This window comes from Panthera pardus, unplaced genomic scaffold (genome assembly GCF_024362965.1).
Source record: "Panthera pardus isolate Hobbes unplaced genomic scaffold, ASM2436296v1 HiC_scaffold_6, whole genome shotgun sequence".
NCBI lineage: Eukaryota > Metazoa > Chordata > Mammalia > Carnivora > Felidae > Panthera > Panthera pardus.
In genome coordinates this window covers 124,495,894-124,521,109 of record NW_026526991.1, presented here as the reverse complement: position 1 = coordinate 124,521,109, position 25,216 = coordinate 124,495,894, and the positions used below count along the sequence as shown (strand labels likewise).

General features: G+C 39.7%; 1 protein-coding gene across 5 annotated transcripts in view; it reads left to right on the top strand.

Moving 5' to 3' along the window:
• The window catches only part of SLC39A12 (solute carrier family 39 member 12), an 87,416-nt gene extending 66,294 nt beyond the window's left edge, over window positions 1–21,122 (top strand). For all 5 annotated transcript variants that reach the window (XM_019460646.2, XM_019460644.2, XM_053895124.1 and 2 more), the window contains one exon: window positions 20,533–21,122. In XM_019460646.2, coding sequence (XP_019316191.2) covers window positions 20,533–20,661 — 129 coding nt within the window. In that variant the 3' untranslated portion in view covers window positions 20,662–21,122. The remainder of the gene's footprint in view (window positions 1–20,532) is intronic.
• The last annotated feature ends 4,094 nt before the right edge of the window (window positions 21,123–25,216 follow it).

Genomic DNA, 25,216 nt, shown 5'->3' with positions numbered 1-25,216 from the left:
TTTAAGATAGAGTTTTCTATTTCTATAAAAAAATCATAAAGATTTTGATAGGAATTGCATTAAATCTGTAGATCACTTTACCTGGTATTGATATCTAAGCAATATTAAGTCTTCCAATCCATGAACATAGGACATCTTTCCCTTTTTTTGTGTCTTCTTGGTGAAGTTTATTCCAAAGTATTTTATTATTTTTGATGATATATTGCAGGTGGAATTGTTTTATTTAAAAAAATATTTTTTTATGTTTACTTATTTTTGAGAGCATGAGAGACAGAACCCAAGCAGGAGAGGGGCAGAGAGAGGGAGACATAGAATCCAAAGTAGGCTCCAGGCTCTGAGCTGTCAGCATGGAGCCCGATGGAGGGCTCGAACCCAAGGACCATGAGATCATGACCTGAGCTGAAGTCAGAAACGTAACTGACTGAGCCACCCAGGCGCTCCTGGAATTGTTTTCTTAATATACTTCCTTTTCAGAGTGTTCATTGTTTGTGTACAGAAACACAGCAGATTTTTGTGTTGATTTTGTATCATACAATTGCTAAATTTTAAATATATTTTAACATCTCAAAAGTAAAAAAAAGATATTGGTACTGGGTAACAAATTTTTATTTATCAGGACATGTTTTGTAAGCAGTATTTTTTTAAAAAATGTAGCGCTTTAGTGAATATAATTGTTTAGGTTAAAGACATTTACAAGTCAAAAGGATTCCATCATTAATCACATGAGGTCATTTCTCTTCTTTTGTTTTTTTAACTCACTCAAAACAGAAATCTGACTCAATTTTATCCACTTTTTTCCTCTTCTTCTTTAATTTTAAGTTATACGAATGGATAAACATGCATTCATGAGAACAAGTAAATAAAAGAAATCTCTGTATTTCCTTAAAGTTAGAAGGGATGATGTTTTCTTAAATCCTTAATGAACAATGTATGACAAATTTGATCCTTTTGTGATCTTTCATTTATTAGACCAACTTCCCTGGTAGATTTATGTAGTCTGTGACAGTGAGTGCAAGATACAGTCTTGTTTACTTATTAAGACTAACATAGGTTGTTTACAATTCAGTTCATCTAAAGTTAATTGAATGTGTGAAAAAATCACTGCTGTGAAGACCCAGCCTATGTGTGGCTTCATATTGTCACCAGTCCAGAAGAAAACCAAAAAGGTCATGTGACTGTTTCTGTGGTTGAATACTTACTAAAACAAGTATATTGTTCACTCAACAGATGAGAGAAGAAAGACAAAACTTAGTCCACCTATGTATTGGGTTTATAAAGACCAACAGTGTTTCTAATGTATCAATTTTTCAGCAAGTTGTGATCTCATGGATGACTTCTTCAGAAAATTGTCTTGGAGACAGCTCATGGATAAAGGATCATATAGACTGTGTGCTAGGTTTTACAAACACTGGCCGAACTTTCGGGTGTCATTAAGAACCATAGTAAACTGAGGGTACAGGGGAAGATGGCGGCGTAGGAGGACGCTGGCTCATCTTGTCCTGCTGATCGCTTAGGTTCCACCCACATTGGCCTAAATAACCCAGAAAACCACTGGAAGACTAGCAGAATGGACTCTCTGGAGCCAAGTGTAGACAAGAGGCCTACGGAAGAGGGTAGGAAGGGTGGAGAGGCGGTGTGCACTCCACAGACTAGTGGGAGGGAGCCGGGGTGGTGGAGGGGCAGCCTGCCCGGCAAGGCAGAGCCCCCCCGAGGTCTGGCTTGCAAAAGCGGAGGGGCCAGACTGCGTGAGTTCTGACAGCCAGCAGGACTTAACATCTGGAATTTTAAAAGTCAACATCTCTCCTCTCGGAGAGCGGGGAGGGCGAGAGGACGCCAGAAGGGAGAGTTATTGAGCCCTGGAAGGACAGAGCTCGGCAGGGGAACAAAGGCACTGGCAAGCGCCATCTCCCTCTCCCACCCCCCAGCCAAAATTCCAAAGGGAACCAGTTCCCGTCACCAAACTTGCTTGCACCGTGCAAACGCCCAACGCTGTGCTTCTGTGGATCCATCCCTCTGACGGGTCTGCCTCCCTCCTGGTGCTTCAGAGCAAAAAAGCTACCTAAGCCTGCCCCTCCTGACCCTGTGCACCTTGCGGATTGACCCCATCTAATACGCCCTTGGCCAGATCCCATCGACACAGCACCACAAGCCTGGCAGTGTGCAAGCAGCCCAGACAGGGGCCATACCACTCCACAGTGAGTCCTGCCCCTGGGAGAGGAGAAGATAAGGTACACACCAGTCTGACTGTGGGCCCAGCGATATCTGGGGGCAGATATCGGGTCTGACTGCAACCCTGCCCACCAACACAAGTTTCTCTGGATAGCACAGAGGAAGTGCCCTGCAGTTTGAAGTTACCACAGGCACTACCCAAAATGACAAAACCGAAGAATTCTCCTCAAAGAAACTCCAGGGAGTAGCAACAGCTAACGAATTGATCAAAACCAATTTAAGCAATATAATTGAACAAGAATTTAGAATAATAGTCATAAAATTAATGGCTGGGCTTGAAAAAAGCATAGAGGACAGCAGAGAATCTATTGCTACAGAGATCAAGGAGCTAAAAATTAGTCATGATGATTAAAAAATGCTATTAATGAGGTGCAAAATAAAATGGAGGCAGCCATAGCACAGATTGAAGAGGCAGAGGAGAAAATACGTGAATTAGAAGATAAAATTATGGAAAAAGAGGAAGCTGAGAAAAAGAGAGATAAAAAATTCCAGGAGTATGAGGGGAGAATTAGAGAACTAAGTGATGCAATCAAACAGAACATTATTGGTATCATAGGAATTCCAGAAGAAGAGAGAGAGAAAGGGGCTGAAGGTGTACTTGAACAAATCATAGCTGAGAACTTCCCTGATCTGGGGAAGGAACCAGGCATTGACATCCAAGAGGCATAGAGAACTCCTTTCAGACGTAACTTGAATCGATCTTCTGCAAGACGTATCATAGTGAAACTGGCAGAATACAAGGATAAAGAGAGAATTCTGAAAGCAGCTAGGGATAAATGGCCCTAACATACAAAGGTAGACATATAAGGGTAGTAGCAGACCTATCTACTGAAACTTGGCAGACCAGAAAGGAATGGCAGGAAATCTTCAATGTGATGAACAGAAAAAAATATGCAGCCAAGAATCCTTATCCTGCAAGCCTGTCATTCAGAATAGAAGGAGAGATAAGGGTTTTCCCAAACAAACAAAAACTGAAGGAATTCATCACCACTAAACCAGCCCTACAAGAGATCCTAAGGGGGACTCTGTGAGTAAAATGTTGCAAGGACCACAAAGTACCAGAGACATCACTACAAGCATGAAACCTACAGACATCACAATGACTCTAAACCCATATCTCTCAATAATAGCACTGAATGTAAATGGACTAAATGCTCCAACCAAAAGACATAGGGTATCAGAATGGGTAGAAAAAAAAATACCCATCTATTTGCTGTCTACAAGAGACACATTTTAGACCTGAGGACACCTTCAGATTGAAAGTGAGGGGATGGAGAACTATCTATCATGCTACTGGAAGTCAAAAGAAAGCTGGAGTAGCCATACTTATATCAGACAAACTAGACTTTAAATTAAAGGCTGTAACAAGAGATGAAGAAGGGCATCATATAATAATTACAGGGTCTATCCATAAGGAAGAGCTAACAATTATAAATGTCTATGCACTGAATACAGGAGCCCCAAATATATAAAACAATAAGCATAAACATAAGCAACCTTATTGATAAGAATGTGGTAATTGCAGGGGACTTTAACACCCCACCTACAACAATGGATAGATCATCTAGATACAGGATCAATAAAGAAACAAGGGCCCTGAATGATACATTGGATCAGATGGACTTGACAGATATATTTAGAACTCTGCATCCCAAAGCAACAGAATGTACTTTCTTCTCGAGTGCACATGGAACATTCTCCAAGATAGATCACATACTGGGTCACGAAACAGCCCTTCATAAGTATAAAAGAATTGAGATCATACCATGCACACTTTCAGACCACAATGCTATGAAACTTGAAATCAATCACAGGAAAAAGTCTGGAAGATCTCCAAAAGCATGGAGATTAAAGAACACCCTACTAAAGAATGAATGGGTCAGCCAGGCAATTAGAGAAGAAATTTAAAAATATATGGAAACAAATGAAGATGAAAATACAACAATCCAAACACTTTGGGGTGCAGGGAAGGCAGTCCTCAGAGGAAAATACATCGCAATCCATGCCTATCTCAAGAAACAAGAAAAATCCCAACTACAAAATCTAACAGCACACCCAAAGGAAATAGAAGCAGAACAGCAAAGACACCCAAAACCCAGCAGAAGAAGAGAAATAATAAGATCAGAGCAGAAATAAACAACATAGAATCTAAAAACACAGTAGAGCAGATCAATGAAACCAAGAATTGGCTTTTTGAAAAAATAAACAAAACTGATAAACCTCTAGCCAGGCTTCTCAAAAAGAAAAGGGAGATGACCCACATAGATAAAATCATGAATGAATATGTAATTATTACAACCAATCCCTCAGAGATACAAGCAATTATCAGGGAATACTATGAAAAATTATATGCCAACAAACTGGACAACCTGGAAAAAATGGACAAATTCCTAAGCACCCACACACTTCCAAAACTCAAACAGGAAGAAATAGAAAATTCGAACAGACCCATAACCCGCAAAGAAATTGAACCACTTATCAAAAATCTCCCAACAAATAAGAGTCCGGCACCAGATGGCTTCCCTGGGGAATTCTACCAAACATTTAAAGCAGAGATAACACCTATCCTTCTAAAGATGTTCCAAAAAATAGAAAGGGAAGGAAAACTTCCAGACTCATTCTATGAAGCCAGCATTACTTTGATTTCCAAACCAGACAGAGATCCAGCAAAAAAAGAGAACTATAGGCTAATATCCCTGATGAATATGGATGCAAAAATTTTCAAAAGCTACTAGCAAATCGAACTCAACAGCATATAAAAAGAATTATTCACCATGATCAAGTGGGATTCATTCCTGGGATGCAGGGCTGGTTCAACATTCACAAATCAATCAAGGTGATACATCAGATTAATAAAAGAAAAGATAAGTACCATATGATCCTGTCAATCGATGCAGAAAAAGCATTTGACAAAATTCAACATCCTTTCTTAATAAAAACCCTTGAGAAAGTTGGGATAAAAGGAACATATTTAAACGTCATAAAAGCCATTTATGAAAAGCCCACAGCTAATATCACCCTCAATGGGGAAAAACTGAGAGCTTTCCCCCTGAGATCAGGAACACGACAGGGATGTCCACTCTCACCACTGTTGTTTAACATAGTGTTGGAAGTTCTAGCAATCAGACAACAAAAGGAAATCAAAGGCATCAAAATTGGCAAAGATGAAGTTAAGCTTTCACTTTTGGCAGATGACACAATACTATACAAGAAAAACCCAATAGACTCCACCAATACTCTGATAGAAATGATACATGAATTCAGCAAAGTCGCAGGATACAAAATCAATGTACAGAAATCAGTTACATTCTTATACACTAATAATGAAGCAACAGAAAGACAAATAAAGAAACTGATCCCATTCACAATTGCACCAAGAAGCATAAAATACCTAGGAATAAACCTAACCAAAGATGTAAAAGATCTGTATGCTGAAAACTATAGAAAGCTTATTAAGGAAATTGAAGAAGATATAAAGAAATGGAAAAACATTCCATGCTTATGGGTTGGAAGAATAAATATTGTCAAAATGTCAATACTACCCAAAGCTATCTACACACTCAATGCAATCCCAATCAATATTTCATGAGCATTCTTCTCAAAGCTAGAACAAGCAATCCTAAAATTTGTATGAAACCACCAAAGACCCCGAATAGCCAAAGTAATTTTGAGGAAGAAGACCAAAGCAGGAGGCATCACAATCCCAGACTTTAGCCTCTACTACAAAGCTGTAATCATCAAGACAGCATGGTATTGGCACAAAAACAGACACATAGACCAATGGAATAGAATAGAGACTCCAGACTTGGACCCACAAAAGTATGGCCAACTAATCTTTGACAAAGCAGGAAAGAATATCCAATGGAAAAAAGACAGTCTCTTTTTTTTTTTTTTAATTTTTTTTTCAATGTTTTTTATTTATTTTTGGGACAGAGAGAGACAGAGCATGAACGGGGGAGGGGCAGAGAGAGAGGGAGACACAGAATCGGAAACAGACTCCAGGCTCCAAGCCATCAGCCCAGAACCTGACGCGGGGCTCGAACTCACGGACCGCGAGATCATGACCTGGCTGAAGTCGGACGCTTAACCGACTGCGCCACCCAGGCACCCCCAAAAAAGACAGTCTCTTTAACAAATGGTGCTGGGAGAACTGGACAGCAACATGCAGAAGAATGAAACTAGACCACTTTCCTACACCATTCACAAAAATAAACTCAAAATGGATGAAAGATCTGAATGTGAGACAGGAAACCATCAAAACCCTAGAGGAAAAAGCAGGAAAAAACCTCTCTGACCTCAGCTGCAGCAATTTCTTACTTGACACATCTCCAAAGGCAAGGGAATTAAAAGCGAAAATGAACTATTGGGACCTCATCAAGGTAAAAAGCTTCTGCACTGCAAAGGAAACGATCAACAAAACTAAAAGGCAACCGACAGAATGGGAAAAGATATTTGCAAATGACATATCGGACAAAGGGCTAGTATCCAAAAATCTTTAAGGAACTCACCAAACTCCATACCCAAAAAAACACATAATCCAGTGAAGAAATGGGCAGAAGACATGAATAGACACTTCTCTAAAGAAGACATCCGGATGGCCAACAGGCACATGAAAAGATGCTCAACGTCGCTCCTCATCAGGGAAACACAAATCAAAACCACACTCAGATACCACTTCACGCCAGTCAGAGTGGCCAAAATGAACAAATCAGGAGACTATAGATGCTGGCGAGGATATGGAGAAATGGGAACCCTCTTGTACTGTTGGTGGGAATGCAGACTGGTGCAGCTGCTCTGGGAAACAGTGTGGAGGTTCCTCAAAAAATTAAAAATAGATCTACCCTCTGACCCAGCAATAGCACTGCTAGGAATTTACCCAAGGGATACAGGAGTACTGATGCATAGGGGCACTTGTACCCCAATGTTTATAGTAGCACTTTCAACAATGGACAAATTATGGAAAGAGCCTAAATGTCCATCAATTGATAAATGGATAAAGAAGTTGTGGCTTATGTATACAATGGAATACTACTTGGCAATGAGAAAGAATGAAATCTGGCCTTTTGTAGCAACGTGGATGGAACTGGAGAGTGTGATGCTAAGTGAAATAAGTCAGGCAGAGAAAGACAGATACCATATGTTTTCACTCTTATGTGGATCCTGAGAAACTTAACAGAAGACTGTGGGGGAGAGAAAGGAAAAATAAAGTTGGAGAGGGAGAGAGCCAAACCAGAAGAGACTCTTAAAAACCGAGAATAAACTGAGGGTTGATGGGGTTGGGAGGGAGGGGAGGGTGGGTGATGGGCATTGAGGAGGACACCTGTTGGGATGAGCACTGGGTGTTGTATGGAAACCAATTTGACAATAAATTTCATATTAAAAAAAAAAAAGAACCATAGTAAACTATCTACTTACCTATCTATTTAATTTAAAAAATTCTCCAGAGTGACCAATGTTTCTTTTTAATCATTTTCTAGATAACATGTTATCAATGAGTAATTATCAAATGACCCTTCAAAAGATCAAAAGAAAAAATTAACTGAATGCTTTATTAACAGTGTTGTAAATACCCAGATGAGTGAATATTCTAAAGTCCTTTTTTTTTTTTATGCATTTGGTAATATGCAGATGTTATACAGGTATAAGATTGTGGAAAATACTAGGGAAAAAAAAGATCCTTCTGAGTATAAACAGAAGACTTTGAAATGGCACTCTCTAGTTTGACCTAAGCCACTAAACGGTCCAGTAACTTAAAATATACTTTAGCCTTTCCTTCTTCTCCTTTTTTCTCCTATTTTTAGAGCAATAGGAATGTGTGGGCAGAAGAAATACAGAATGATCCATAACCATTATAATTCTTCTCCCAGTGGGCCTATACTTCCCGCAAAGTGTTTCTTTAATTTATCTAGTGACTTTTTTTTTTTTATGTGTGGCTGTCTTATCAAGCACTTGAAATATGGTTAGTGTAACTGGGAAATGGATTTTTTTTTAGTTAAAAAACTTTATTTTTGAGAGCAGTTTGAGGTTCATGACAAAACTGAGTAGAAAGTCCAGAGAATTTCCAAATAACATCTGTCCTCCACGTGCATGCTTTTCCCCACTCTCAACATCCTGCACCACAGAGGTACATTTGTTATAATTAAGAAACTCTGTTGACACATTATTATCACCCAAAGTCCAGAGTTCACATTTATTGCATATGTGGTGTTGTATGTTCTATGGGTCTTAACAAATGACACACACCCACCCTTGTAATGTGTAGAATAGTTCCCCTGCCCTAAAAATCCTCTGTGTCCTGCCTCTTCCCTTTCCATTAGCCCCTAGAAACCACGAATATTTTTTAATCTCTGTAGTTTTGCCTTCTCCAGAATGCAGTGTAGTTAGAATCATTCAGTATGTACCTTTTGAAACTGGCCTCTTTCACTTAGGGATATGGTTTTAAGGTCTCTCCCAGTCTTTTCGTGGCTCGATAGCTCATTTCTTTTTGGCACTATGTCATATCTGGATATACCACAGTGCATTTATCCTTTCGCCCACTGAAGAACATCTTGGTCACTTTCAGGTTTGGGCAGTTACAAACAAAACTGCTATAAATATCCATGTGCAGGGTTTTGAGTGAACATAAATTTTCTATATATTTGGGGAAATATCAAGGAGTGTCATCCCCGGATCATATGATAAGAGTATGTCTAGTTCCAGGAAAGATTTCCAAATGTCTTCCAAAGTGATTATACCATTTTGCATTCCCACCAGCATTAAATGAGAGTCCCTCTTGCTCAAGGTCCTTGTCAGAATTCAGTGTCATCGATGTTTGGATTTTGGCCGTGGTCATAGTTGTGATATCTCGTTGTGATATCTCGTTGCTGTTTTCGTTTGACATTTCCTAGTGAAATATGATGTTAAACACCTCTGAATATGCTTGCTTGCCATCTGTGTACCTTCTTTGGGGGAGGTGTCTGTCCAGGCCTTTTAACCATGATTTGAAACTGGGTTGTTTCCTATTTATGCATTTCAAGAGTTCTTTGTATGTTTTGGATGGCAGTCTCTTATCAGATGTGTCTTCTGCCAAAAAATTTTCCAAATCTCTGGCTTGTCTTTTCATTTTCTTGATATGTCTTTTGCAAAGAAGAAAATTTAATTTTAATGAAATTCAGCTTATCAATGATTTCTTTCATGAATCATGTCTCTGGTATTATATCTAAAAAAGGCATCACTGTACCCAAGATCATGTAGGTTTTCTCCTCTGTTATCTTCTAGGAGTTTCACACTTTTGTGTTTTCCATTTAGAGCTATGATTCATTTTGACTTAATTTTCGTGGAGGATGTAAGGTCTGTGTATAGATTCATTGCAGGTTTTTTTTTAAAAAGACTATCTTTGTTCCATTTTATTACTTTTGCTCCTTTGTCAAAGACCGGTTGGCTATATTTATATAGGTCTATTTCTGGCCTCTTTGTTCTGTTCCTGTAATCTGTCTTTCTGTCCTTTCACCAGTTCCATACTGTTGTGATTACTGCAGTTTTATATTAAGTCTTGAAGACTGACAGTGTCAGCTCTCCCACTTCGTTCTTCTTCAATTATATGGTGGCCTTTCTCGGTCTCTTGCCTCTTCATATAAATCCTGGAATCAGTTTGTCAACAACCATGAGATAACTTACTGAGATTTTGGATGGGACTGTGTTGCATCTGTAGAAGAACTGACATCTTGACAATATTGATTTTTCCTATCCATGGACATGGACTATCTCTATGCTTCTTTATTTTTTCCTTGATATCTTTTTTTGGAACTTTACGCTTTTTCTCACACAGATTGTGCACATCATTTTTAGATTTATCCCTAAGTATTTCATTTTTTGATGCTAACATAAATGCTAATGTGTTTTTAATTCAAATTCCAGTTGTTCATTCCTCATATGTAAAAAATTAGTCAACTTTTGTATATTACTGTCTATTACTGTATCTTGCAACTTTGCTATAAGCACTTATTGGTTCTAGGAGTCTTTTTGATGATTCTTTTGCATTTTATACATAAATGATCTTTTTCTATATTCCTTTAAATTCCTTTTCTCCTCTTATTGAATTCAGTAAGACTTTCAACTTGATGTTGAAAAAGCATCAGTGGGATGGGACATCCTTGCCTTGTGCCTGATCTTAGCAATAAGTCTAGTTTCTCACCAAGCATGATGTTACCTGTAGGGTTTTGTTTTTTTTTTAATTACAGATGTTCATGATGAATTTGAGGAAGTTTCTTTATAATCCTAGTTTGCTGGGAGTTTTTATCATAAACGAGTGTGGAATTTTTCCAGTGCTTTTTGTGCATCTATTAATATCTTCTTTTGACTGTCGATGTTGCACATAGACTGTATTAATTGTTGAATGTTGGACCAGTCTTATGTATTTAGATAAATAAATCCCATGTGGTTGTGGTGTGTAGTTCTTTTACATATTGTTGGATTCAATTTGCTAATATTTTGTTGAGAAGTTTTCATATCTGTTCATAAGAGATATTGCTCTATAGTTTTCTTGCAATGTCTTTAGTTTTGGTATTAAGATATTGCTGGCCTTTTAGAATGAGTTAGGAAGTATTCCCTCTGCCCCTGTCTTCTGGAAAAGATTGTAGAGAATTGGTATAATTTCTTCCTTAAATGTTTCGTTGAATTCAATGGTGAACTCATCTGGGCATGGTACTTTTGTTTTGGAAGGTTATTGATTATTGATTCAATATTAAAAATAGATATAGGCCTATTCGGATTGTATATTTTTTCTTGTATGAGTTTTAGCAGTTGTCTGTTAAAAGAATTTTTGTGTTTTATCCAGATTATCAAATTTGTGGGTATAGAGTTGTTCATAACATCCATTTATTATGCTTTTATTGTCCTTTGTATTTGTAGTGATACCCCTTTCATTTCTGATATCAGTAATTTATGTTTTCTGTTTCTCTTAACTGGGTAGAGGCTTATAGATTTTATTGATGTTTTCATAGAATCAACTTTTGCTGCATCTGTCCATTTCTGATAGAAGCATGTTAAGGTCTCCAACCATAATAGTGGATCAGTCTCTTTCTCTTTGCTGTTCTATCAATTTTTGTCTCACATCTTTTTTTAATGTTTATTTATTTTTGAGAGAGACAGAAACAGAATGCAAGTGGGTTAGGGGCAGAGAGAGAGGGAGACCCAGAATCTGAAGCAGGCTCCAGTCTCTGAGTTGTCAGCACAGAGCCTGATGCGGGGCTCGAACTCACGAGCTGTGAGATCATGACCTGGGCTGGAGTCGGATGCTCAACCGACTAAGCCACCCAGACGCCCCTCACATTTTTTAACTCTCTGTTGTTAGGTACACACATATTAGGAATTGTTATGTCTTTTTGGAGTATTGAGTCTTTAGTTTTTATTTAATGCCCATCTTTATCCTTGATAGCATTTCTTGCTCTGAAGTCTGCTCTGTTTGAAATTAACATAGGTAGTCTTGCTTTCTTTTACTCAGTGTTAGCATGATATATCTTCATCCATGTCTTTACTTCTAATTGATATGTGCCTTTATATTTAAAATGGACTTCTTGTAGAACGCATATAGTTGGGTCTCATGTTTTGATCCGTTCTGAAATCCCTCTTTTTTTTTTTTTGGTGTATTTAGTCTATTGACATTTAGAGTGAATATTGATATAGTTGGATTAAAATCTACCTTATTTGTTACTGTTTTCTAATTGTTGCCTTTTGTTCTTTATGGCTACCTTTTTTTGCCTTCCACACCTTTTCTGTCTTGTGATTTTAATTGAGCGTTTTATATAATTCCACTTGACTCATTTGTTAGCACATGAATTATACTTCTTTTTTGAGTATTTTAAGTGGTTACTCTAGAGTTTTCAGTATACATTTACAAGTCATCCAACTCCTCTTTCAAATAACCCTGCTCCATGGATAATAAAAGTAGCTTGTAATAAGAAAATATTCCTAATCCATCCTTCCCGTCCGTTGCATCATTTCTGTCAATTATTTCAATATTACATAAGCATACATACATAGGCACCACAAGCATACAGAATGGAATACATTGTTGCTATTATTTTGAAGAAACCATTATCTGTTGGATCAATTAGAACTTTAAAACCTAAAAGTTTTCATTTTGCTTTCACTTATTCACTTTCTGATACTCTTCCTTTCTTGTGTAGATCCCTGTTTCTGACCTTTATCATTTTCCTATCTCCAAAGAACTTCAATTAACATTTTTTTACTGGCAACAGATTTACTCAAGTTTTGTTTGTCTGATAAAGTCTTATTTTCCTTTCTCTCTTTTTGTTTTCTAAGTTTATTTATTTTGAGAGAGAGAGAGAGAGAGCATGAGTGGGGTGGGGGTAGAGAGGGAGAGAAAATTCCAAGCAGGCTCTGTACTGTCAGCACAGGGCCCAACGCGGGGCTAAAACTCACGAATTGTATAATCATGACCTGAGCCGAGATGAGGAGTTGGATATTTAACTGACTGAGCCACCCAGGCGCTCCCTCCTTTCACTCTTGGAAAAGTTTGGAGGTGCAGAATTCTAACTTGGTGATTTTCTCTCTCAACACTTTAAACATTTTCTCTCACTCTTTTTTTTTTTTTTTCTTGCATAGTTTCAGAGGAGAATTCAGATATAATTCTGTCCTTGCTCCTCTCTATATAAGTTTTTTGTTTGGGTTTTGGTTTTGGTTTTGGTTGCTTGCTTGTTTTTGTTTTTGTTTTTTACTCTGCCATCTTTTAAGGTTTTTTTCTTACCTTTGTTTTTCTAAAGTCTGAAAATGATATGCCTACGTGAAGGGTGTTTTGTTTTTGTTTGCTTGTTGTTGGTTGGTTGGTTTTGTTTTGTTTTGTTTTGTTGGCACATTTCCGCTTGCTATTCTCTGAGCTTCTTTGGAGCTGGGATTTGGTACCTGCTTTTTTGGGGGGGAAATTCACAGCCATTATTGCTTCTAATATTGCTTCCATTCTCTCTCTCTCTCTCTCTTTTTTTTTTTTTTCTGATATTACCAATACATCTATATTACACATTTTCTCTCATGGTTTCGATATTATGTTTTGGGTTTTTGGGGTCTTTTTTCTCTCTGCTTTTCAGTTTTGGAAGTTTCTATTGTCATAGCTTCAAACTCAGAGTTTTTCCTCAGCTATGTCCCGTACACTAATGAGCCCATCATTGTTCCTTTCTCTTGCAGTGTTTTTCATCTCTAACTTTTCTTTTTGATTCTTTTTTAGAAGAATCTCTCTGCTTATATTATCTATCTTTTATCATTTCCGTTGTCTACTTTTCCCATTAAAGCCCTTACCGTATGAGTCACAGTTTGTTTGTTTTTTTAATTCCTGGCCTGATTATGCCAACTTTCCTGCTGTATCTGACTCTGGTTCCGAAGGTTGTTCAGTCTCTTTAAACTGTGTTTTTTGCCTTCTAGTAATTCATGTTATTTTGGTTGAAAGCACGACCTGTTGTACTGGGTAAAAGGAATTGTGTGGTCAAGAGTCCTGTGGTAATATCGTGGTAAGGCATGGAGAGAAGGGGAGCCTTCCATAGTTCTTTGATTAGGTCTTGGTCTTGTGGGGAGCCTGTGCTTCCAGACTGTGAACTTCTTGCCTTCTTGCCTCCTCCCCCTTTAGGTGGAAGAAAATGTCTAGAGTGGGGTGAAGTTGAGGACTTCCCTTCCCTAGGCTCTGATAAAACTCCAGCAGGTTAGACTTTGATAAAATAGTTTCTCATAAGGGAAATCCTTGTTAAGATCAGAATCTCTAAAGGATTTCAAAATGGCTTCTTTATCTTCCTCCTGATAAAAGCACAAAGGGATTCCCCCCCCCCCCCCAATATTCAGTTGAGAATTTGGTAGAGCTCCTGGCAGTAAAATCAACAAAAGTGTGGGGACCCTCTGAGACTTAGGGTCCCCCTAAATTTTTTAATTCTTAGGCTTGTCTACACTAAGCCTGTAATAATTTGTCAATTACAGGTTTGTGTGTTTCTTTTTCCCTACCTTGGCTTATTGGGTCCCACAAAAGTTTCTTCCTGTAGGTTTCTGCTCAGGTAAGTTGTGATTCTGTATATTCACTTGACTTTCTTTCCAATGTTTGGGTCAGTCATTGGACCTCACTTTTCTGTCATATCTGAGAACAGTTGTTGATTTTCAGTTTGTTCATCTTTTTTACCAAAAAAAAAAAAAAAAAAAAAGGCCAAAACATGACTTTCACTAACAAACTTCCATCTTGTTCTCAGATGTGGGTCTTCTGCAAAGACACAATTAAGTTCTTTAAAAATGTGACAAGTGCTCCTGGGTGGCTCAGTTGGTTAAGTGTCTGACTCTTGATTTCAACTCAGGTCATGATCTCACAGTTCCTGGGATCCAGCCCCATGTTGGGTTCTGTGCAGACAGCGTAGAGCCTGCTTGGGATTCTCTCTCTTTCCCTCTCTCTCTGCCCCTCCCCCGTTCACACTCACTTGCTGTCTCCCTGTGTCAAAATAAATAAACTTAAAAAAATAAAAATAATAAAAATGTGACAATTAGAACAACCTATGGAGTGTGTGCCCCTAGTGAGAGTAAGTATTACTAGGATAGCCTACAAAATACGTTTCTGAGGTTTTGTCTCTCATCATATTTCTTAGGAACGAGAGTGGCTCCTTTTAGCAAATGCAAATGCATACCTAACTCCATGTGCATAATGAATGGGTTTTAGGGTCCTTCTGAAAAGAAGATGGTGTAAGTCAGTTATCAAGGGAGCCTCATGAATGGAGAAGCAAATGATTTCTCTTGAAAGTTAATAATGTCAAAAGCTACGTATTCCTGAGAGAGGAAAAACATTTAAATTACAATTTTACCTTCAAAAGAAACATCACCAAGTGTCTTCAATTCAGTGAATGTTGAGGGGCGCCTGGGTGGCTCAGTCAGGTAAGCATCTGACTTTTGATTTCAGCTCAGGTCATGATCTCATGGTTTGTGAGTTTGAGCCCCCCGTCGGGCTCTGTGCTGACAGCTCAGAGCCTGGATGGAGCCTGCTTTGGATTCTGTTGTCTCCCTCTCTCTGCCCCTTCCCCTCTCATGCTCTGCCTCTTTCTCTCTCAAAAATGAATAAACATTAAAAAAAATTTTTTTAAATAAGTGAATGTTGAATATTTATATTTAAATTATAAATTTTTAATAACGAAAGGACTTTGATTTTTCGGTGTTTTGTAGAAGCATTGGATGCTGAACTTTCTTTTTCGGTACACACATTTGTGATCTGTACTGAAAGTAAATGTTGAAATATGTAGCGATAGATCTTTAATACCCACAAGAAACCAGTTTCAGATTACAGATAGAAGTAGACAGAGAAGGCTTTGCACAGCAAGATTCTGCAGCTTTGATGTGTAAGGAGAGACAAAAAATCTTAGTTCTAGAGAATGTTTTATAGATCGTCCTCCTTTGTGATAAGTCCTCCCTAGTATATAATTATTACAAGGCACATGACATTAGAATTTATCCACTTTCTTTCCTCACGTGTTCTAACATTCTCCGTGAGCATCCCCTTTAAAAAGTTAAGACTATGAATACAGTTATGGAGACTGACTCAAGTATAAATCATGTGCTTCATATCACTTTCTAAATGTCCAGAAATTCTAATCAGAGGTTTGGTCGACATACCTACATCTCAGTTAGTTAATAGAAATATAGGGACCATATCTACAGATAGGTCAGTCACCATGTAGACTTGGTCCATCTAGGGAATTGGTCTCCAGTGTCTGATTCAAATTTGAAAAAAAAAAAAAAGCATGTTAAAAGGCTTTTAGGTAAAGATTTTCTTTTTCTTTTTCTTTTTCTTTTTTGCCAGAACATTACAATTCCTTGGCTGTCATATTTTGGCATCCACTGATTTGAGTTGGGGAATTTGCTAAACATGGAGGTAAAAAAGAAAGTTGCTTTCTGCTTCAAGATTTCCAAATTTCTGGCAGCAATCTAAAAAACATATCTCTTAGCTCTATCTCCGGGCAAAAGTGTTTTGCTAACATTTCTCTTTTTTCCTGACCTTTTACTTCATTGTTAACATACTCTATCCATCATTTCACCCCCTCTAGTCTTAGGATATAGTCAGGATCTGTAAAATTATTCAATAAGGGAATCTAATTGCCCTAGAGGAAAAAGGGACTTTTCTCTCTTGAAATCCAGGGGAAAATGGGTAGCACTAAAACTCATGTCAGGAATTTTTTAAAAAGAAAAAAACAAAATATATACTCTTAAAAATGAATGCATATATATCTTTATGTCCCTTCAAAATTTACTGACTGAAATGATAACAAAAATGTGGGTAAGTTCAAAGAAAGTGAAATGTTGTAATCAGACACGATTGGGATTTGGCATTTTACATTTGTGTCTTTTGGAAAGACTTTTTGTGAGACTCTCTGGTATTTTGGTGCATATCCAAGAGATATTACAATTTATATATTCATCCATAATCATCCCAAAAAAAGCCAAGTATTTTCTCAAAAGCAAGCTTAGCTTGATTTTCTTACCAATATCCACTTACATGCGAACGTGCAAAGTTCAGATAGATCATCCAAATCAAGATGATCCGTATCAAGATGAGAATCTCCTTAAACTTTTTTTAAATGTTGATTTTCATTGTTTGTCCATTTCTATAGGCTTACAAGGTTAGTCTTTTTTTTTTAATGTTTATTTATTTTTGAGAGAGAGAGAGAGAGAGAGACAGAGCTAGAGCAAGAGAAGGGCAGAGAGAGAGGGAGACACAAATTCTGAAGTAGGCCCCAGGCTCTGAGTTGTCAACACAGATCTTGATGTAGGGCTGGAACTCGTGAACTGTGAGATCATGACCTGAGCCGAAGTCAGACACTTAGCTGACTGAGCCACCCAGGCGCCCCGACTCTGTGATATCTTGCCATCCATCTAGATGGGTGTGCCTTCTAGCAGCTCATCGTTCCCTTGAAGTCTTTCAGGATGCTCTGGCTACAGGTCTCATGCAGCACTTACTTTCATTTACATCCACTTTATCATGCCCTTTCTTATATCCTGCACCCCATTTACTCCTCATAATCCTGCGAGAGCTAAATTATTAACTCCTTTTGGTTCTGAGGAAACCATGGCTCGAGGAGGATAATGACTTACTCAAAGTCACATGAATGTGATGTCAGAACTAGGACAAGAAGCCCGCTCATCTCATTACTGTAGTAGACAGAGGATTGTACACTGTAACAACTCCGTCTTTGGCCCTCCGTCTTGTTTGTGTTTGCCCCGTGTACTCTCTTGGGGCTATGTGTTCCAGGCCCCTTGGAGATCAATATACGTGCCTCAGAAATGTCCACCAAGGTCGGGATGGCGGGAAGCTTGCTTTGGCTTCCCATGAATCGGTTAGAGATAACATGCTCTGAATGCACAGGGGAATTTTCTGAATGCACAGGGGAATATTCTTTGGGCATATTCTATGGATTTTCAAAATGTCATCTTAAGTTGCAAAACTTCCCAGAAGACATTGAGTTCATGTGAACGGTGGCTCCTGGAGCTGTAAAATCCTCCTGATGTTTTCTTGTGGACAATGCCATGTGCATACTCAGAATAAAGGATTCTTGGTTTTCTTCCTGGGAATGGGGCCACTGACAGAGTCTGGAAGCTCTTATAAACACATTTATTCAATTCTATCGTGTGTCACACACTACAAGCAAACAGCCGGTCTACAAACAGGCTAGTGAGGAAAACAATAGATCAAACAATCGTTTTTAAAAATTGTGGCATTTCTTTGGATTGAGTCATGACAGAAACTGATTGAGATTTTGCGGGAAGTCCCAGGACCCTCATTTAATTTCTGTGTTTTTGTATCTACGAGTTTTTGGCTATTAAATCTACCTAATCAAGACCTACTTCTTTCCAACGAAAGATCCTGACTAGAAGTTTGAGGCAAAGATGAAAATTAGAAAATGAGCTTTCTCAATTGTAGGTGAAGACACTGGTGGTTTGAAAATAAATCTCAAGTTCTATCTTTTGAACCAGAACCATTTTCGTCACCTTGCTTTCTGTCTTGCCTGAAGTAGTTTTCTCAACAAGTCATTGAAAACAGCATGATTGTTCAGCAAATCATTCACATTTTATGGGCATTTACCAAGAAAATCTTTTTAGAAATCACTTCTACTTCATCAGAGATGAACAATCAGGTAGTGCTGGACACAGTGGACGTAAGATGAGCTGTAAATTCATCCACATCTTGTAAATGAACATTAATTACCTTGCTTGAAAAAAAGGGAGGAGAGGGAACTACACAATATCTCAATACCTTAGTGTATTTGGAAATAAGGCCGGTCAGAGCTTCAGCCTTTATGTTACCAGGGATGGCATAATTAATTGTGTCACCAAGATGGTCTGAAACATAAATTATTGAGACAGAAGGGAACTGGTGGCCCATGTTGTCTGGCCTTGGAGTCAACTCTTGGAAATTGCTTACAAACTATTGAGAATCAGATGTATGGGGTGACTCTGATGCATGTATCTTGTTAATTCCTCCAGATTACCATAAATTGTTGGCTCTTTGGGAATATTCTATGGATTTTCAAATTTCATTTTGAGTTTATAATAGATAATGAACCAAATAGTATTACTCTCAAGTAGTATCATTAACCTGATGTTTAACCATGGCGGAGACAAACCAATAGGACACATAATTTCTTTAAGGTCATCCACCCAGGACAGCATTTCTGGATCCTACTTTGCCTTCTAGTCCACTGCTCCATGTTAGGGTGTAAGATAGCAGGACACAATAATCCTAATCTTCATTCTGTCCATTAATCTAATTTTAAAAGGGAGAAATATCCATCTCAAGCATACCGAAATAGAACATTCCAGATGCTCTTGTACCGGCCTGAAAAAAACATGTCAAGGTAAAAAAAAAAAAAAAAAAAAAAAGTATATCAACCTGTTTTCTCTTGCCGTAAATCTAAAACCCTTGCACATTTTATATGTTTTATCTTTTTCTTGCTGTAAATAACCCAGTTTTCAACCAGATGTGATTTTTACTCCTCAGGGAAATTTGACAACATCTGGAGACATTTTTGGTTGTCCCAACTGGGGTCAGAGGTACAGCTGACATATGTCAGGCAGAAGTCAGGGATGCTGCTAAGCGTCCTACAACCCCCGTAACAAAGAATTATCCAACCCAAAATGTCAACAATGGCATGGGTGAGTTAAGTCTCCCCTCCAGGCTGACCTAATTTTCTAGGTTTCTAGGGAGTAGGTATTAAGTATTTTGTAACTGCTTTGGGAATTTGAAAGGTTATTAGGTTCTGAAAGCCTGTTTTCTAATAGAAATAACTATGTCATACTAGAGATCTCCGCTCACCTTCCCGGGGTGAGGGATTTGAAAGAATGTGAGACAAAAACACATCACAGGGAGGACAGATACGGCACAGGGAATATAGTCCACGGTGTAAGAGCGTTGTAAGGTGACAGATGACAGCTACACTTGTGGCCAGCATAGCATCCGGTATAGAGGTGGTAAGTCACTAGGTGGTACGCTCAAAACTAATGTAACGTTGTGTGTCGACTGTACTTCAATTAAAAAAAAAAAAGAAACCAGAAGAGACCCTTCAAAACTGAGAACACACTGAGGGTTCATGGGGGATGGGAGGAAGGGGAGGGTGGGTGATGGGCATCGAGGAGGGCACCTGTTGGGATGAGCACTGGGTGTTGTATGGAAACCAATTCGACAATGTTTCATATTAAAAAAAATAATAAAGGCCAAGTGAAAAAAAAAAAAAAAGAAAGAAAAAATACTACCTTGAGGTGCTGTTCCTAGATGCTCCCAGGAACATTTTGCTCTCAATGGTGTTAAAGCCATTTCACAAACAAAACCCTTGTCACTCGCCTCTAGGAGAGTAAAATGTAGCTTTAGGGCCTGATTCCTTTATTGTTCTGAAGGTCAGAAAGACCTTGAAGATCTCTTTGAAAGGAAACAAATATGTGCTTTGTAACAACCAGTAAGTTTAATGGCTCCATAAACCTAACAGAACAGTCAAAAGTAATACTTTTCATCTATTGTCTACTTTACAGTAAACAAAAATAAGAAGGATTGCGCTTGGTTTCAGTTGATAACTCTGTCATTTTAAGACTTCTGGCAACACTAGGATTCTTCTAACCGCAATCAAATGACTTAATTTATCTTACATTTTCAAATTTTGGTTGGGAGTAGGTATTAAGCATTTTGTAACTGCTTTGGGAATTTGAAAGGTTATTAGGTTCTGAATAACAGTCTCATGTTTTCCCACCAAACTTTTCCCAGCAGTGAATATATCTGGATCTTATTCTGGTTTTTTATTCTTTTTTTAGCTTCCTGAAATGACTCATGTTCAAACACGGCGACCCTGGTTGATGTTTCTCCTGCAGAACTTTGGATTGACCCTAGGTTGGCTTTCTCTCTTACTGTTGGCTATATATGAACAAAATATTAAAATATAAGTTAAGAGTCTCACACTTCTTCAAAAAACGAATTTATATGGCCTCCTTTTGTTTCTTTTGTCGTACTCTATATAGTGATTGTAAATTAATTATTGTTATCTTAGACAAAGTATGTGTCTTTTAGTTCATTAAGTTATTAATTTTATAAGGCACTTTTGTTTTAGGATACAAAGATCACGTTGCCCTCAATTGAAATTCTGGTTTTAGTCCCCAGCACCATGATAGAACTCGTATCTTTTTTAGTAATTAGGAAATTCTAAATTAATTCTGGGAAACTTTCAAACAATATTGTTTTGCTAATAAAGAACGTTTGTTTGTAGTATTTGAAGTGGACAGACGCCTGTTGGGATAAATTGGCTGCAGCTTCTGTGATATCAATAATATTTTTCTGCTTGTAAGATGACAAACCCCAAGGAAACTAAATGACAGACAAATGTAATAAAGCCTAGTGTTAATGTGGTGATTTGTATTACCTTCTGTTTCTGAGTGTCAGATTCTGAACCAACTCTTGCAAAACCAATATAGTATAGTTCTAGAAACCTTGCCCACTGGCTCATAAGTGATGTTACATCAGCAAACTCAGGAAGCCTAGAGGATAATACATGAACATTCTATCTAATCACTAAATGAAACCTGTTTTAGGTAAGGAGAACTGGAAACAAAAAGGGAAGTTCAAAAAAATGTTTTAAATAACAAAAGCTTAAGTCAGGCCGTAGATCAATGCATAAACTGTCACAGGGGAGGGGCAGAGAGAGAAGCAGACACAGAATCAGAAGCAGGCTCCAGGCTCCAAGCTGTCAGCACAGAGCCCGACGCAGGGCTCAAACCCACAAACCCTGAGATCATGACCTGAGCCGAAGTCGGACGCTCAACTGACTGAGCCACCCAGGCGCCCCTACACTGTCACAGTTTTAACAGATTGTGCTTATGGATATAATATTACTGACAATGTGATATAGTTTATATTTTTGGGAGGAAATCTAAACATGATTCCAGTAGGTAAGTTCATGAAATGTGCAAACAACGTTACTGACAACCTAGCCAATTTATTAAAATAGAAAATAACCCCGGCTTTAGTTATTTTTCTTGGAAAATAGAGGCCTAATATTTTTCTTATTTTTTTAATGATATATCTTGACAAGGGAAAAGGCCCATTTGACTGCCAAAAAGACTCGTAGCAACCAATCCAATCCGTCTCTCCTGCCTTTCTTACCGGTAAATAGATATTCTGCCTTGTCCCACCCAAACTCGATCTTTTTCTACCACCTTTATTTGACTTCAAAGTGAGGCGGGTTTCTTCTTCAGTTGTCCCTAGAGCCTGATTTCAGGGGGCCTCATGACAAAGTACAGCAGTTCACAAATGGTGGCATCCAGTAAGAATGAGGAAGGAACATAAGGCAAGCTGATAGGCCGCAAACATCCACACCCCCCCTCCCCAAGCAGGTGGGATGTGTGATACTCCTTGGGCACTCCTGGCTGCCCAAGAACAAAGGAAAGGGGGAAAAACAAATGGTTAACTGATAGAGATCATTGTCCTGCAGGATCTAAGCCTCCATCACCCCTCCATAGTGATGTGGGGAACAAAGGCAGAAGGAAATGGCAGATAGAACTAAATTGCCTTCTAACCTGCAGCCCATTGACAAATACTTGGTGTTCCTCCAGGAACTCCCTGTGTCTTAATGCTAATGCTTTGCTAAAGGGAAAAACAACCCTAGCTTGACAATAGCTAGGCCTCCAGTATCCCTTGAGTCTTCCTTAGCGTATGAAAATCTCGCTGGAAACTTCCCCTGGATTCCCACACCCCCCCCCCCCCCCACTCCATAGTATATAACCAGCGTCTCTTCATGGACTTGGGGCAGCTCTTCCTGCCCACGGGTCCTGTCCCCGTGCTTTAATAAAATCATCTTTTTGCACCAAAGACGACTTCAAGAATTCTTTTCTGGCCGTCGGCTCCGGACCCCGTGAACCCCGCTGTCACCCCAAAAAGCCTCATCAGGATCAACCAGGGGACTTCCTAAAACACAGACTGTTCCTCCCCATCCCGAGAGTTTCTGATTCTGTGAGCCTGGGTAGGGTTTGAGACTTTGATTTTGAACGGCTTCCAGGTGATCGTGATGCTGCTCGTTGAGGCACTCCTGGAGCTCCGCCGGCTCGGTAGAAGTCAGCCACAGCTGGCTTCGAGAAAGAGCAGGCACACAGCCCCGCTGCCCAAGGGCTGTGTGATTCCCGTTAAGTTGATTAACCACTCTGTAAACCTCACACTAGGCCAGCGTTCCCAGGTTGAAACTCCTTTCCCTTTGCCTCCTGGTCTCGGAGCAGAGGATCAGTTACAGGAGTTACTGGATGAGGAGTCCACAGACCTGCACTTGCACTCATAGTCGCCTTAAAGGTAAGCAGCCGCGACACCTAGAGCTTTGCCCTTCTTTTGTTAAAAAAGACACTCGTTTGTAGCCGAACAAAACCACCTTTGTGGTCAACACGGTGTGGAGGTTGCGTGCTAGAAGCACCTGGCGCCATTTGCGTTTGTCTCTATGACCCAAGTTCTGATTTTGACATGGAGCCTGAGTTTGTGCCAATTTAATTGGGAAAGTTCTGCTGGGTAAATTATTTCAAGTTCAAGTCTAGCGCAGTTTGGGGCTAGCTAAATTACAATTTGGGGGGTGAGCGACTCACAGCGTAACGTTCCAGGGAGAGTGAATTGAATTTGACCTCTAGGATGAGTTTGTGGGTACGGTGCAGAGGGGCTGGAGTGATTGGAAGGACGTTCTCGGTGAACGTTTTGCAAGCCTGTAGCTAGTGCCCTGATGGTAAACAGAGTCCTGGCCATCAGAGGTCATCTGTAGGATGTCACCCTAAGGATACGGGGGTAATGACTTCTGAGGGGCACCTTTCTGGGCTCAGCACTCCTTCCTTCTGCTCCCTGAGCTGGCTCCTTGCTAATCTACTGAGCAACCCCGTAGCCCGCGAGGGACCTCCAGCCACAAGCAATCTTAGAATTGCCAGCAATTCTCTTTTCCTCAAAACTGAGGGGTAATGATAAAAATATTAGGACAACTCTTCGCCTTCTAAATATGGGCAGAGTCTCAATTTGGGATGGCTGCACATCATCATCCCGTGAAGTTATCTAAATTCACGTGTTCCTGAAATTCGGGGTAAATGGCGTTTTTCCTGAGGCCAGATTTCTCAATAACCGTAGAGTCTTTCTGTTTACTAGGCCTAAATTTAGGATTCCGCTGTATTTCTACTTGGTGATTGATTTCTTTTGTCGTCACTGAGCTAGAAATGGTCCAAGAGAAAAATAAAAGAGCAACTCACACAGAAATCTTATGTGAACAGACATCTTTATGGAAGACGTCACCATGTCGCTGTGATGCCAAGTGCTGGGCCTGGGGAGATGGTTCCCGTACTGCGTGCTTCAGGGCGAGAGGGTTCTGCGTGTGTGCTCATGCGTTGTGGCCAATACCACTCTGCCCAGAACCCAGACTCTGGAGGTGAGACTGTGCCTCTTGCTGAAAGACGTACCGGTCAGGACGCTGCATTTTTACACTTCCTTTCTCCTTCAGAGCTGAGGGGAAGGGTCCTACCATTTGGCTGCTAATCGCTAGGGTACACGGGATTAATCAGATGGGGGGTTTTGTGTGATCATTAAAAAAATAGGCTTTTTTGAAACTGGAATCTTGGTTCAGAGACCAATACTGCCACTCAATAGTCTTGCAACTTGTTTAAACACCTATTTTCTTCTCATGTAAAATAAGGCTAAAAAGGGAACCTCACTCCTAGGATTGTGGTGAGGTCCTTAGGAGACTCTTACTGCTCATGAGGCCCTTAGCTCAGTGCCTGCAGAATGGAAATGGATCCATAAAGAGGAATTTATCATCGGTACCCGCTTGGTCGTCGGTTCTGTGGTTTACCTCCCAGGGCTGTGCTTTGGGTCAAGGAAATGTTTTGTCTTGGTGGAGAATGGAGAGCAAGGCTTTTTATGTAATCCTCTTGTGACACCTCCAAGCCAGCCCCCACCGGTCCTTCAAAGCTGCCTTTCACCTTTACTCACTTCTGGAGCCAGAGAGATGGGGGGTCCCCTCTGGTGGACCCTACTCTGCCCATCTCCCTGGGAAGCCTTCAACCATCATGATTGCCCTCAGTGTGAGCCCCGCCACCCCCCCCCTTTCTCTTTCTCTCTCATAATAAATGAAAACCCATTACGTTCTACTCCACTCACACTTCTAAGGCTGTGGAGGTTCAATGATGGAGCCTGACGGAGAGAAACCTGAGGCCACAGCTATTGTCACAACTTGATTTCAACTTGGGGAGACAAAAAGTAGTTCCACCAATTGCCCCTGTTACCATGCACCTGCTGAGGGAATGAAACCAGGTCTGAAAAGAGTCCAGCCCCATCAGGGTGAGCGGAGCCTCTGCCTGCTGGAGGCCTGGCCTGTCTAAACAGCCAGGTGCCCTCTGGCTGGCAGCACACACAGCCCGCGCTGGACCCCGAGGTCACCATGGATGGTGGCACTCTACCTCACCCAGGTGCTGCACCTCCCCCTAGGCCGTAGCT